The 14,813-nt window shown below is 37.7% G+C and overlaps 2 protein-coding genes across 2 annotated transcripts in view; both read right to left on the minus strand.

Annotated features, from left to right (window-relative positions):
- Positions 1-2,052: 2,052 nt before the first annotated feature.
- rrp36 (ribosomal RNA processing 36) lies at positions 2,053-9,888 on the minus strand. Its single transcript, XM_059337770.1, has 8 exons — positions 9,721-9,888; positions 7,297-7,671; positions 6,420-6,552; positions 6,277-6,343; positions 6,087-6,191; positions 4,962-5,039; positions 3,675-3,792; positions 2,053-2,604 (listed from the first exon to the last, which is right to left on the minus strand). The coding sequence occupies exons 2-8, from the start codon at positions 7,661-7,663 to the stop codon at positions 2,465-2,467; spliced, it is 1,008 nt and encodes a 335-aa protein (XP_059193753.1). The 5' UTR covers positions 7,664-7,671; positions 9,721-9,888; the 3' UTR covers positions 2,053-2,464.
- A 3,154-nt stretch (positions 9,889-13,042) lies between these two features.
- The window catches only part of LOC131961805 (E3 ubiquitin-protein ligase TRIM21-like), a 5,093-nt gene continuing 3,322 nt past the window's right edge, over positions 13,043-14,813 (minus strand). Inside the window, exon 2 of the mRNA XM_059326734.1 lies at positions 13,043-14,813. This exon is cut by the window's right edge and continues 554 nt beyond it. Within this exon, the coding sequence (XP_059182717.1) occupies positions 13,728-14,813 (1,086 nt within the window). The 3' untranslated portion in view covers positions 13,043-13,727.

The raw sequence follows: 14,813 nt of genomic DNA on the forward strand, positions 1-14,813 counted from the left end.
CTGTCATCCATGTGGAGATTTCCACAAGACAAGCGGAGATGCGGGCCGAGACTGTGGGGTAGTTTGGTGGGAAGGAAAAGAACAGCTGGGTATCATCGGCATAACAATGGTATGAGAAGCAATTGTCATAAACCTGGCTCTAGGTCATGACAAAAACCGGGAAGAGACACGAAATGCCAATAAGTTAAGTGGTTTATTGCCAAAGTATACAGTAAACTAAATACAAGTGTGAGGTGTGAAAATCAGTAACATCAGTAGTGTGCATGTGGATGTGTGTAAATGTGTATGTGGTGTTGTGATGCACAAATAAACAGCAAACAAAACTGCAACAAAATAGCAGCAGGGCTTCTGGTGTGGGCAGGGCAGAGAGAGAGAAAGAGAGCTCCAGGAAGCTGGGCCTTTTATTTCCTGCGGAGCACCGGACAGGAGTGCAGTCTCAGTAGAGTGACCCTGCTTGAAGCCAGACTGATTTTGATCGTACAGGTTGTTCTCAGAAAGGAACCTGGAGACTTGGTTAAAAACTGTGTGCTCCAATATTTTTGATAGGAATGGTAGGAGCGAGACAGGTCTGTAGTTTTCCACCTGGGCCAGGTCCAGTGTTGGTTTCTTGAACACACCAGCTGTAAGTGAGGAGTTGATGATGTGTGATTGAGGTATTTACTGCCGAGTTTGAAGGAAATTGAATGGTATCGGATCCAATGGGCAGGTGGTTGGTCTCAAGACCTCCTCTTCGGTCAGAGGGCGTAGAGAGGTGAGGGAAGCCCAATCAGGTGGTGGCAGCAGCTGTAGTTGGTCAGGCTTAGAGAATTGGTTACTGATGGCAGCAACTTTACCAGTAAAAAAGGAGGCAAACATGTCAAGAGTTAGCAGAGTGGAGGGAGGCGGGGTTGGCGGATACAGAAGCGAGTTGAAAGCTAAATATTTTAATAAAAGGGCGTTATCATAAATGCTATCCCACCCATAAGGATATCAAATATGTAAGGATGAACCTGAGCAACGCTTATGTGGATCTAAGGAAGGAAGTTTGATTTCAGGCTGAGTTTCAAATAATTTGCCGTCTTGAAGCTTTCTCTGGCAGTTGCAATGAACTTTGCATTCATGAATGCCACCTTGATGTACAGGGAAGATCAGAGTTGCAGTTGTTTCAGGATCCCTTATGGCCTCACCCTCAGGTGCAGAGCATCTCTGAGGACCTCTGCAGAGGGGGGAGAGGAAGAAGGTGGGGGCTGGTGAATCAAGGGTCCCCTCCTGGATGTGTTTGAGTGTAAATTATGAAAATAAATATACGTTTGTGCTGATTTGAGCAGTAATAAAATGATGCTTCCTCAGGCTGGCTGAGTATCTGGAGGTAAAGTTGATCTGTTGTTGTTATTGTCTTTATGTATTTCAGATTCATTCTGTAACTCATTTCATGAAGCAAACAGTTTATTTTCATGGGAAACACAGACAGACAGTTTTTAGGTGAGCCCAAACTTCTGAGTGCTTCTGTACAAAACTGCCTGAGTTATTGTATAAGATTAATCTTTTCCCCCTTTATTTATAGCCTAATACTAAGATGTAATGCACTTCTAAACATAAGTCTGTTACATCATCCTTATTTATACCTAAATACTTATATATTTGTATTCTTGCTTTTAAATAACAGCAGCATGTATTTATATTAATTAAACCAGAATCATATTTACTTAAATTAGCTCACTGATCTGCAGGTGTTTCCTTCACTTATAGTTAAGATTTAAATAAACAAAATTTTCAGACAAACACTTTAATGTTCTGAACCTCAAAAGGTTTAAATGCTTAAGTAATTTTTATCACATAAAAATAAAAAGAATGAGTTTTTAATGAGTTGCTGCTTTAAGTGAGTTTACAAAGTAATTTTTATGATTTTATATATTTTGAGGCAGTCAACACAGTTTAGTTTGACTTTTCTGACACATAATTTGTGTTTTCTCAGAAATGAATGACAAAAACTCAAACACAACATACAAATATAGTTTTATTTAAAAAGAAAAAAAAACTTCAACATAAATCAGAGTTTCAGAGGCGATCACATGACACCTCAACATATTCGATATAAATAAAAGAAACACATCAAAAGACCGACAGATCATAATGTATCTGCAGGGAAACCAACATAAGTTACATTTTTCAGACTAAAGACTTTATGTATGTCAAGTTTTTCTCAACTGAAAAACCTCACTGATGGTGCGTTCAGGGACTCCACAACAACTGAAACTTCAGTGTTTGTTTGAGGACCTGAACTTCCTCCCTAACTACTCAGAGTCTCTTGTGAAGACCACGAGATCTGTCTGAAAACTCCAGAAGAAGCGAGCAAACGTCCGTTCTCAAGGTCCAGAATAAACCTTCAGTATGTTTGAGTGTTTGGATGTCGGAGCCTCTTTGAACGCACCACAGAGATGACGCTGGGCCCTGGTGCGTTGGTGCCCCCACAGGCAGCAGCAGGTCAGTGTGACGGTGGGGGTGGAAGCTTCCTGCGGTCCTTCCCGGCGTTCCTCTTCCTCTTCTTGCTCAGGAAGTTCTCCAGCTTGCCGCTCTTCTTCAGCTGCTGGTATTTCTCTGCTAGCTGCAGCTTCTTCTTCTCCGCTGGAACAAAAAAAGAAAAAAAAAAAAAGTTATGCAAAATACACTGTGCATGTAAACACCATTAGTTTAAGGTTAGATTAAAGTTTAAATTTAGGTTAAATTAATGTAAAGTTCAACATTAAACTGACAGCAGCTGAACTTTGCATGTTTTCTACCTGCAGAATAATGTTGTTTAAGTCATTACGGTAACTAACTTAACTGGCGAAAAAGAAAAAAAAAATATAATAAAACAAAATTTAAAAATAGTAAAAAAAAATGAATTGATAAAACTAAAATGAGACAGAGCTAAAATACAATAAAAAGTTTTTAAAAAATGAATTAATAAATAAAATAAGATGGAGCAAAAATAAAATAGGATAAATTAAATTTAAAAAAGTAAAAGAAAAATAATTAATAAAAATAAGACAGAGCAAAAATAAAATACATTAAAATAATAGTTTTTGACAATGAATTAATAAAAATAAAATGAGAAGTTAAAAAAAATGAATAAATAAATAAAATTAGATGGAGCAAAAATAAAATAGAATTCAATTATAAAAAAGTAAAACCAAAATGAATTAGTAAAATAAAATTTAAAAAAAAGCAAAATAACTCAATAAAGTTAAATAAAACGGCAACAAAATTAAACAAAACAAATAGGTAAAAAATAAATAAATATAAATAAAGAGATTCAGTATCTCAAAATCTGACACTTTTTATGCTCAGAGAAAATTAATTTACCTCATATCCATATTTCTACTTTTAGTAACTTTTTCATGAAATCTGAGATATTCTACTTTCTCTGCACATTATTCTGAATTTTATTTCATTTTTTTGAATTCTATTTACTCTAATATGTTTTAATACTTATTTTTCCATTTTAGCCAAACTTCTGCAATATTATTTAGTTCTATTTAATTACAGTCAGCAAATAATGGTTAATCTCATTACTGAGTAATCTTTTTAATGAATCTGTTCGTATGTAAAATGTTGGAAACGTAAATGTCTTCAGTCCAAAACCATAAGATCTTCAGTTCACAGTGGAGAAACACTCTTGGTTAATAATTAATAGTAATTTAACAGTTTCTCACAGTTCTTGAGGAAGAAGGGCCGAGCGCCCTGATTGGCTCGTTCTCTCTGCTGCCTCTTGAACTGCAGCTCTCTCTCTCTCTGCTCCTCACGGCTCGCCCTCGCTCGCTCCTGGTTCTCCTGCGCGCACACACACACACACACACACACACACACACACATTTCGTTATTATCAGTTCTCACACAGGTCACACAGAACACACACACGCACACACAGACTCTCTCTCTCTCTCTCTCTCTCTCTCTCTCTCTCTCTCTCTCTCTCTCTCTCTCTCTCTCTCTCTCTCTCTCTCTCTCTCTCTCTCTCTCTCTCTCTCTCTCTCTCTCTCTCTCTCTCTCTCTCTCTCTCTCTCTCTCACACGCACGTGCACACACACAGGCGCACAGACACAGGCGCGCGGGCACACACACAATTTCATGCATAGACCTAGCACAAATTTTCTTCAAAACAAAATGCTGACATCACAGAATGCATGGTTTTATATCGTAGTGGCAGTGAGATTAAAAAATGTGGAGTGAATGGAAGTCAATGAGGCATTTTATGGAATAATTCAACTATATAAACTGGCATTTAAAGGGTTAAAATCCTGATAATTATTGGATGTTTGGTAGATTTTGATTTTGAACCTGAGTCTGAAGTTGTTTTAGTGATTAATTTAAAAAATAAAAAGCAGAATTTTTCTTTTTTTTATGAGGGCTAAGATACAGAACAGATATAAAAATAAGACATTATAATCTTCCATGGCTGCTATATATATATATATATATGAAAACATCACAGGCCACGAGACAGAATCAAACCTGTGTGATTCCCTGGGATATATATACACATTTCTTGCTTTATGTTTGGAAACACTGTTTGGCCTTTAAATGACCTTTACATTTTTGCAGTTTTTCTGCTATCAGTGGCTCGATCTCTGCACAGACATGCCCGCTTCATGCTGACAAAATGCTTTATTGCAGTTTTTCTCATGCATTATTTTATGTTATTGCATGTGAATATTTCTGTACCCTGGGGGTCCCCAAACTGTGAGTTGCATAATCGGGGTATGACTGGAAAGTCTGGAAACTCCCATAAATTCCTGTTAATTCCAATGGAAAGTTTACAACAATCTGATAAAAAACTGACTCCTCCTAGTTCTTGAATGTGATGGGCTCCAAACTTTTCTGTGCGACATTTCCGACCATAAAGTTTCCTCCCAGTAGTTTGTAGTGGTGGAACACTGGCTGTGTCCCAAAGTCAAGGAAGGATCCTTGACATTGGGATACAGCCAGTGTGTCAGACTCACCATCCTCTTCAGGAGGAACTGCAGCTTCTCCTTCTTCTGGTTGTTCTTCTTTGTCTTCTTCAGCTGCTTCTGGATGATCTGCACAGACACACACAAAAAAAAATGATATCTCATTTTCAGTCCAACGTCTTGACATATAACTACTTCTGCGACAGTTTTGCAGGATGAGAGGTGTGCCATATCGTATCATTCACGATTATACCGGTATATTTTTTTAGGAGTAAAAAAATGCATATCATGATATTGGCAACATTCCTACTTCTTGCATAGTGGTGTAAGGGTTTCCCATTAATTACCTAGACTGTGGCGGCCCGCCAGAGTCTCATGTGCTGCAAGCTACTGAAAGTATATACACTATTCACAATATAAAGTTACTTTGCAGAGTGTCTGTCACCCGTCAGTCAGTCAAAACCCCGAAACACATCTCTATGTCCTCCTCCGAGACATGAGCCACATTCACACACTTACACACCGCACTGAATATCTGTCTCAGTCCCGTCCCCACATCATCTCTCGCCGAACTAAATACAATCAACCTGTCCGGGCCATCAAAGCTCCGAACACACTGCTGCATTATGTCGTTCGTTAGCCACGAGCTAACATTAGCTAACGTTGTATTAATCACAAAAAGCTATTATTACTTCCTGTCACTAAACACATGCAGCTTTCAAAATAAGAGCACAAAATTTACAATAAGACAATAATAAGATGCCTTAAATAAAACATTACTTTTATTAATCCCACAATGGGGAAATTCAATCTCTGCATTTAACCCATCCTTTTTTACACACCATGCAAGGAGCAGTTGGCAACATATTGCTGCGCCCGGGGAGCTGAGTGGGGGGGGTTAGGTGCCTTGCTCAAGCCTTGCTTTCTAACCTCTAGGCCCCGGACTGCCCACTTTACACTCCATTTAAGATTTATGATTGATTTTTATTTTGTTGAAAGTTTTTTATTTATTTATACAGTCTAAAAATCACATTTTCTATATATTTTTCAGTATTTTGTAATATCGTCAAGAATATCGTTATTGCAAAAATACCCTGAAATATTGTGATAATCTTTTAGGGCCACATCGTCCAGCCTTAATAGGAGTTTAATGGTTGAGATGAGAAGCTCTCTCACCTCCTTCTCTCTGTGTTTGATGTCATTGATGAACTTATATGTCTTCTCAAAAATCTCAGGCTTGTATTCTCCGGACAGGTCGTCAAAGCGAGGATCTCTCAGCGTCTGAGTGGAGAGAAAATAACAGAAACAGAGTAATAGTCAGAGTTTTGACAGGAGCACGGACCGTCTGCAGGTTTGCTCCACTCACCGGCTTCCTGACGGAGACGACCTGACGGAGGAACGGAGCCGGTCTCTTGGCTGAAATCTCCATCGGCCTGAAAAAACAAAGACCCAGTTAGAGCTGCACAGGGAGAGTCTGTCTGAGCAGCTGTGTGTTCACACACTCTTCACCTGTTCTTGTTCAGACGTTTCTTCCTGACGCTCGGCTGACTCCTGCTGCTGCCGTACGCCACCTCGTTGTAAACTTTGGTTCCCACTTTGTTCTGCAGCTTCATGATGTCCTCGAAGGACATGTTGGACAGTTCTGGAAGAGAACGAGACGGAAACACTTTAAAATCTTTATAATCTATAAGTCCTGGAGCTCTATGGAATCAGCACAATAAGAAAAACTCAAACATGTCTTTGTGCAGAATAACACAGTTAGAATGACAGAAATCAGAAAAAAAGAGTTGAATTTCTCTGATAAATGTATATTTTCTTAAATTGGAATAAAATGAAATTTATATATAAACACTTGCAAGTGTCACAAATGTTGTAAAAAAAAACACACAAAATTACCAAAAAGTCACAAAATCATAAAAAAAGGTGTAATAACCAAAAAGTTTAAGCTCTGACGATAATGTCTGTTTCTACAGTTTCTTTCTATGATAAACGCTGGATTTTGGGCGATTACTTAAAGAAAAGATAGTTTTCAATCTCGTCTAGCCAGTTCAAATGGTTCACGTTCAAACTGATAAAGTAAAATTTTGTAAAAAAATAAAAATAAAAATAAAAAAAGACACTTTCAGCTCTGAAATTGATTCGCTGTTACACGGCGCCTCAACATCTTCAGAAACAGGGCTGTACATTCTAGAAATATTGCAGTTATTTGACACTTGACACCATGTAGCATCTATTTTTAAACATTACTTAAAAATGGGCATAAAACTAATAATCTGTCGATCTTTATGAGTCAAGACCCCCTCGTCTAACGTTGGCAGAGACTTTACTACTTTTTTCTGAGTAAAAAAAGCTTTATGAAGTGTTAATATTGTGCAGAAAGACTCACCTTTTTTAATATCGTCTCTTGTCTGGATCTCACTGCTACCAGCAACCGCCTCCTCCTCCTCCTGCTCCTCCTCTTCCTCTGCTTCACTGTCTCCGTCTTCCTCGTCTTCCTCTTCTTCCTCACCAACATCTGATCCTTCCTCGCCTCCTTCTTCTTCTTCTTCAGTCCCATCATCATCAGACACTTCTTCACCGTCATCACTGAATATTTCCTCTTCCTCAGCTCCTCCTGCTCCTCCTTGTCCTCCTCTCTCAGTGAGCAGAGCGAAGTTCCTCTCCACGTCAGAGTCTTCATCGTCGCTGCTGCTCGCCGTCATATTCTTCTGTGACGCCGCCGTCTCTCGCCGCTGCTTCTCTTTCCCCGTCATCTCAGTTCCTGTGGGACACGGGAGGCATTAGAATTAAAAATAAAATGTATCTTTAACCCACTACTGAAATAAAAACGCATCCCATCGGTATCCAAAAAAAAATATCCATTATTACAAGCTGCAGTATTAAGACAGAAAAAAGTGATTAACTACATTTAATTATTTTTTTGTATAAGCCCTAATATAGGCCTTTATTTTGAAATTCCCTCTTTATATTATGTTTTTAAAAAAAATGTATTTAAGTGTCTGGGAGAGCTCAGTGATAAATCTGTCAAATTTTCATAGATTTTTCTTGAGTTAATATAAATGTAACTGATGCATTCAATGGATATATTGATAATATATTGTCTCATATTGATGGAAGGCCCCTGAATTAAATATAATATATATAATATAATGCATAATGTATGTATATAATGCCTTATGGTGATGAAACTTGATTTTATACTTCGAGAAATTGCCATAAATCTACCATTTATCGTAGAAAGAAACTGTAATAACAAACATCAGAGTTTGAACTTTCTGGCCGACCTTGAACAGATCATAATGTTTCTGTTATAAAAAGTGACCAAAACGAAGCTTAAAATGTTGATATTTCTCAGAGTCAGTCTATTTTACATGTGTCATTTAAAACGTGTCCCAAAAATGAAGCGTTTGTACTAACCAGCTCCTGGTACTTCAATATGTACAATATGTGGAGAAAAACAGTTTTTGGTCATTTTACGTCCTTTACATGGTAATTTTGTGTCTTTTTTCAAAATTTTGTGTCTTTTTGTGGTCAATAATGTCCTTTTTGGTAATTTTGTGTATTTTTTTAGTAATTTTATGTTGTTGTTGTTTTTTGTGATTTTATGTCTTTTTTTTTCATTTTACGTCTTTTTTTGTCATTTTGTTTCTTTTTTTAGTAATTTTTCTTATTTTTTGGTAATTGTACGTAATATTTTTGTTCATCTGGGTTGTTTTTGCAACATTCGTGAAACTTGTGGGCACTTGGAAAAGTGTTTTGTATAAATACTGTTTAATTACAATTTAAAAAATAAAAATTTAGGTTTTGAGAACAGTATTTCCCCATTGATTCCGTTCTAACAAACATGTAAATAAAATATTAACAATACGTATGTGTTGCAGTACAACTTCCCGCCAGTCGCGGCATCATTGAGCACAGTGGCGCAGAATGGGTGAGAGAGGAAGATTAATTTGATAAAAATAGGTATAAGTCGAGTTTTGTTGCTTTACACGCAGCTGACATCGACGTGAAGTTTGCCGAACTGTTGTAGAGAAGTTTATCTTTCATTCAATGGGTTCGTATTTCAGTCAACACCCGTAAAGCAACTTTATTTGCACTGAATGTCTGAAAATACCATTTCTGAAATCTACGCTACTCGCTGGCTAGTCAGCTAACATGCTACTACTGCTAATGTGTTTTATTTATACCCCAAATCACCGAATTAAGTTTAAAAACATGATGTTTCTTCTATTATGGAACTATTGCTGCTGGTTAAGACCAACATATATATATATAACTCGCCGGTGTTTGATACATGCTAACCAAAATGACCGCAGGTTGTCAACCAATCTCCATGCAAAAAAACAAAAGTTTGAGACTTCATATGTTTCAAGTATAAGTAAAAACAGAAAAACGTCTGACTTGAGATATGTTAAAATATCCAAATTAGACACACATGGATTCGGCATGACTTTCACCCGGTGGGTAACTCGGCAATTTTCGTAAATGTCATGTTATATTTAGTTAGCTTGTTCTCAATGTTGTTTATCCACAAGAGGTGGTATCAACTCATGGAATAAGTTATTTTTCTTCTTTCTTGTTTCTCTGCCAATGATTTCAATGCCGAATCAATAACTAGAGTGTAAAGAAACGTGGGATCACCCAGTGACGAGTTTTATTTTCAACATGCCGTCACTGAAGAGGAAAAAGTCTAGAGACGGTCATATCTTCTATGCAGTCTGACGTGACGTTTTATGACGCGTATCGGAGCAACGCTACTAGACTTCTTTCCCACTCTGCTGTGTTCAAGGGAAAATAAATGTTTATTTACCTTTATATCAGGCTGTTGTTAACGTCCTGTTGTGCTGAGCTCCATTATCCACGTGTGTGCATGTATCACTCCGGTAACAAACACAGCACTTCCGGTTTCAAAATAAGATGTGTCACTCTGGTTTGGGACAATATTAAGGAGCATTAATGCAGCCGTTTCATCCAGACAAATTTTTAGAAACCATGCCTGTTATTTTCATGATTTTCCTGCGCACAGTAAGGCAACAGTTCTACCCCCAGATGTTTTCTATACTGTTATTTTGTAGACAAAAATATTAACTTCCTGTTGGTCACTATATATATATATATATATATATATATATATATATATATATATATATATATATATATATATATATATATATATACACATATATATATATAGTGACCATTCTGTAAAAAGTAACAACAGCCTATCTGTAAAATAAATGCAGTCAAAGGTTTAATATTTGGCTCAGTAATAGTAGATGACCTTTTCCCAAAATTGAAACACTCCAGAGCTGCATGCCAGTTAATCCACTCTTTATTACGTTCCCAGTGCAACACAGACAATATTAGATGTAGAAGCTTTCTACCTAAGTATTGTCCCTTATACTAATTAACATAGGATTAGCATAGGTAGCCGCCCGTTAATGCCCATAAAAGGGCCCATAAAAAGGACTGCAGGGCCGCCGCACAGAGGAAACAGCAACAGAATGCCTAAAGCAAAGCGTAAATCCGTTGGAGCACAGGTAAAAAAAAAAAAAAAAAAAAAAAACTTTAGCAGTTCAGAACTAGAAGTTCTGCTGCAGGAGATCACTCGGAGGAAGAAAATTATATTTAGCAGTCTTAGTGCAGGTTGTAACAACACAAACAATTTATTTTCTGGAATAATACCTTATATATATATATATATATATATATATATATATATTTAAAACGTGTGCCCTGTAAGGCAGGAGTTTACCATAGTGCGTAACCTCAAAATATGTCTTTAGTATTGGACTGAGGGGTTGCAACCTTGGCTTGATTTTATTTTATTTATTTTTTTAATCACATATGAAGTCCCGCAGAGCCAACTTGAAACAGAACCAGAACGGACAAAGCCCTCCTGCAGCAGCAACATATATACCATTGTTTTGTAGGCCGTGGATGGAGAAATGCCACCTCTAAATAGGGTGGTATCACTATTTCCAATTTACTTGATTAATGTTAAAGCGTTGGCACATTTAATTTAATTAAAATTTTAAAAAATTAAATTAATAAATAAATACATAAATATGACGGAAATTCCACTGTAATGTATTTCATTGAACTTAACAAAAGAACATGTCAGCACTGAAATGGGCTTAAGAGTACTCCTGAGTGTTCGTAGGATTTGTTCTTAAGAAAAATCCTGGATAAGAAAAAAATTCATGAATGCCACAATCTTCGTAAAATCTTCATAAGTAGGACTTAAGAACAAATTTGTTCTTAAGAACGGTTCATGAATGAGGCCCGATGTGTTTTAACAAGTAGCATTAAATGTAAACACAACCTTTATTATTTACAAGAAAACTCCACAGGGCAGCTTTTTAATGTTTCTGACACAATCCTATCCAGACCTGCTTTTAAAGAACGAGTATCTCAGGGATACTTCTGAAGATAAGTCGACTGTCATTATCAAATCCCCAAATATCCACCACACATGTCTGTCGTATTTGTTTCCTTTAAGACAGCTGAAAACAATCTGCCAATGTTCCCTGGATGTACGAGGAGAGACTCTTTTCTCTGCTCTGCTCGGCTATTTCTCTGCTCCTGGTCTATTTGTGCTGCAGCTGCTCTTCTGTTGTAGTTCTGACTAAGCAGTCACTCAATGACTATTTGTCATCGTATCAAACCACAGTTTCTGGTTCCACAAGTAACCAGGGGTGTCGCCATATCGACCACTGAAATCTCAAAGATTACAAAATTAAAGGTTGTGTGCTCAACAACTAGTTTTTTTTAACAATCACATACAGAACGTGTTAGACCCGCCTTCAAAATTAAAAAGCAAACACATGTAGCTTTCAAAATAAAAGCACATGGATGCCTTAAATATAACATAAAAGAACCCTTATTCTCCTTTACAATAATTTATTACAAATTTGCAATGATTAAGATGGAATAGTAGCATTAGAATGTGCGAGAGGCCACCAAATTTGGGCTTTTAGGGCAAAAATGTTTAGGGACCATGCCCCCGGACCCCCCTACTTTGTTTGGGTCCCACCATCCTAGTCTCAGAAAATCCTGACAGACAAGAAATTACCCAGCAATATGTTCAGGGTAATGAAAGAAGGGGTCAAAACCTGTGACAACTCAGAGTTGAGACAAGGAGGCAGAGTCGCGGTGTAAAACACTTCTCTGCGCTTCCTTTAGGGCAGTCACCCACCAAAAACCCCATACAGACTGTAGCTGTATCCCAATGTCAAGGAAGGATCCTCAAACGGCTGGATTTGAAGGATACTACGTCATCAACATCTGCCGAAGGACTGTCCCAATGTCCAGGATCCTGCAGAGGACAGAGTCCTTCTTCTGCCCAAATTCCAAGGATGCATGTGTGTATCCTCCGTGCACTCCCACTACCCATAAAGCCTTGTGCACACCGGTCTACCAGGAGATTTAAAAATGACGAGCATAGAAACAGCGACGCCGGCGGCACAATATGCATTTAAATATATAAGTATTTTCAGTTTACACTGAATGTTGTCACATAACTTACAAAACGTGTGTTCAAAGTCAAGCAAAAAGATATTAAACCAATGCCAGAATCTTTAGCTAAAGATAATAAACGTCATCTTGATACATTGCCGGTTAAGTTAATTAATGCCGTCTCAGTCGCTAAAGTTATTGTTAATTAATTTATATGCATTAGATGATGATGTATGTGCAAAGTATATATAGCTATGCCATTCAGAAAGTTTTACATTTCTTTATTGTGTTTACAGGGACCGAAATTCCGCTATTATCCATTATTGTTATTTATAAATAACTGTACTGTAAAATAAAAAAACACAGAACACATATCCATGGTGAGTTATGCGCCGCTGCTTTTATGAAACTAAGTAGCGGCCAAATTCAGCCAGGATCAATGAAATATTCAGGCTTAATCCACTTTGTGGCTTTTAATTGCTAAATCATGAAGATTGAACCTTAAAGCATCTTCTTCCATTTTCACAAATATGTGTCAGAGTGCTGATGCCAAAGACACATCCATGTCGTGAACTGATTTTGAAATTGCGGCGCTGAATATAAGCAGGACGTCCAATTACGTAATGATGCACAGCTGCACACTCTGAAGGCTGGTCCATTTGTGCGTTATTACAGTGACAGGAAGGATTCTGGCCTCGCCTCCGGAGGACCCGACTCTGAAGGAAGGATCCTTGACATTGGGATACAGCCACAGTCTGTCCCCCAAAGCTAAGTTATTTAAACCAGGTTCTAACAGAAGAGGAGTTATCCAAAATAACCTGATAAAAATTGAAACTTCAACTGCAAATAAACAAAAACCCAAAATATTTTAATTATATATTTTTTTAATGACCAGGAATTCGAAAAAATATATATTTTATTTTGATGGAGGTGATCTGTATATTAAACAAAATTCACCAAAGTTACCATTTACCAACTCACTTTTCTGATGAAATAGACATTTCTGTTAGCTGTCTTTTCCATTAGTCATCTGTTAATATTAACTTTATGTCGGATATAACAATATTACTGTATAGTATTCTTAGGCACTACAAATATAAACTAAAGCTATATGAAAAAGTCTTGTTTTTTCTGGCTGCTTATCAGAATGAAACATAAAAAAACATTGATATCTTGCAGCATTTCTTTGCTAATATACTCAAACTTCAGCTTGAGATCATTGGTGTTTTTAGAAATTGTGATTTCTTCCAGAAGTAAAATAAATGTATTTGGGTTTAACAGAGGTTTAAATAGACAGTATTTACAGTACACATTTGTTCCCGACTAGAAATAAATCAGAACATCAAATAAGTGATTTGATTACTTTGCTATGACAGGAGAGATGATCAGAGGTGCAGAGTTTTTACCACGATCATTAAAACAGGGACCGAAGTATGGGAAGAGTTTCTCAGTGAAGGAGCAGCCAGTAAAGGAGTAGATAAGAGCTACAGCATCAACATCATAAAAGGAGACCAGACCCTCCTCATAATCCACAAAGACCCCCACCTTCTGAGGAGGAGACTTCAGAGAGAGACGGACTGAAGGGTTATCAAGAGCTTCATATTCATTTCCATTTCTCAACCATATAGTCCAGTTACCATAAACAGGGCTCAGTAGGATTTTTCCCTTCCTGTCAATTGACTCTCTGGCCACTCCTAAGTCCCATTCAGTCTTTCCTTTAACTTGAACCTCAAAATAAAATCTGCCTGAAGAGAAACTCTGCTTTCCTAAAACACAGGAACAATCAGAAAATCTCTCTGGATAGTCTGGAAGATTCTTCTTCATATTCCCATGTCTCACCTGTTTCCCACCATGAGACAGGATCAGTTTAGGATTGGCTGTATTAGGATCAAGAGTCACATCCACTGCATACTGCTGGACCCTCTTCAGCTCAGCTTCAAGCAGCTTCTTCATCTCTTCACTAAATGTCTCCTCCAGCTGAGCCACAGCTCTCACCACAGTCCCCTCATATGATGATGGACAGACGCTGACCTCTGTCCAGTCCTTGGTGGGTGTTGGGTGGTGGGTGTTTAGGGACTGCACACTCTGGAGGAGATGGAGGTGGTCTTCAGAGCGTGAGAGCTGCTCCACCTCAGTGCTTCTCTTCTTCAGCTCAGAGATTTCCTGTTCCAGCTCTTTGATGAAGCCTTCAGCCTGTTTCTGTGTTGTTTTCTGCTTCTCTTTGATGGTTTTGATGAAATTGGCTTGGCCTCTCTCAACAGACTCCTTCAGAGCAGTGAAGACCTGAACTCCTTCTGATATCTCTCTGTCTGCATCTTTCTTACTGAGGTTGACTGAGTGTTCGATCTCCTGAATCTTCCTTCGTCTCTTCTGGATCATCTGCTGAATTTCAGTCTCCAGCTCAGCCTTCTTTTCTTCATATCCTTCTTTCAGAGGAACAACATC

Source organism: Centropristis striata, chromosome 1 (genome assembly GCF_030273125.1).
Source record: "Centropristis striata isolate RG_2023a ecotype Rhode Island chromosome 1, C.striata_1.0, whole genome shotgun sequence".
Taxonomy (NCBI): domain Eukaryota; kingdom Metazoa; phylum Chordata; class Actinopteri; order Perciformes; family Serranidae; genus Centropristis; species Centropristis striata.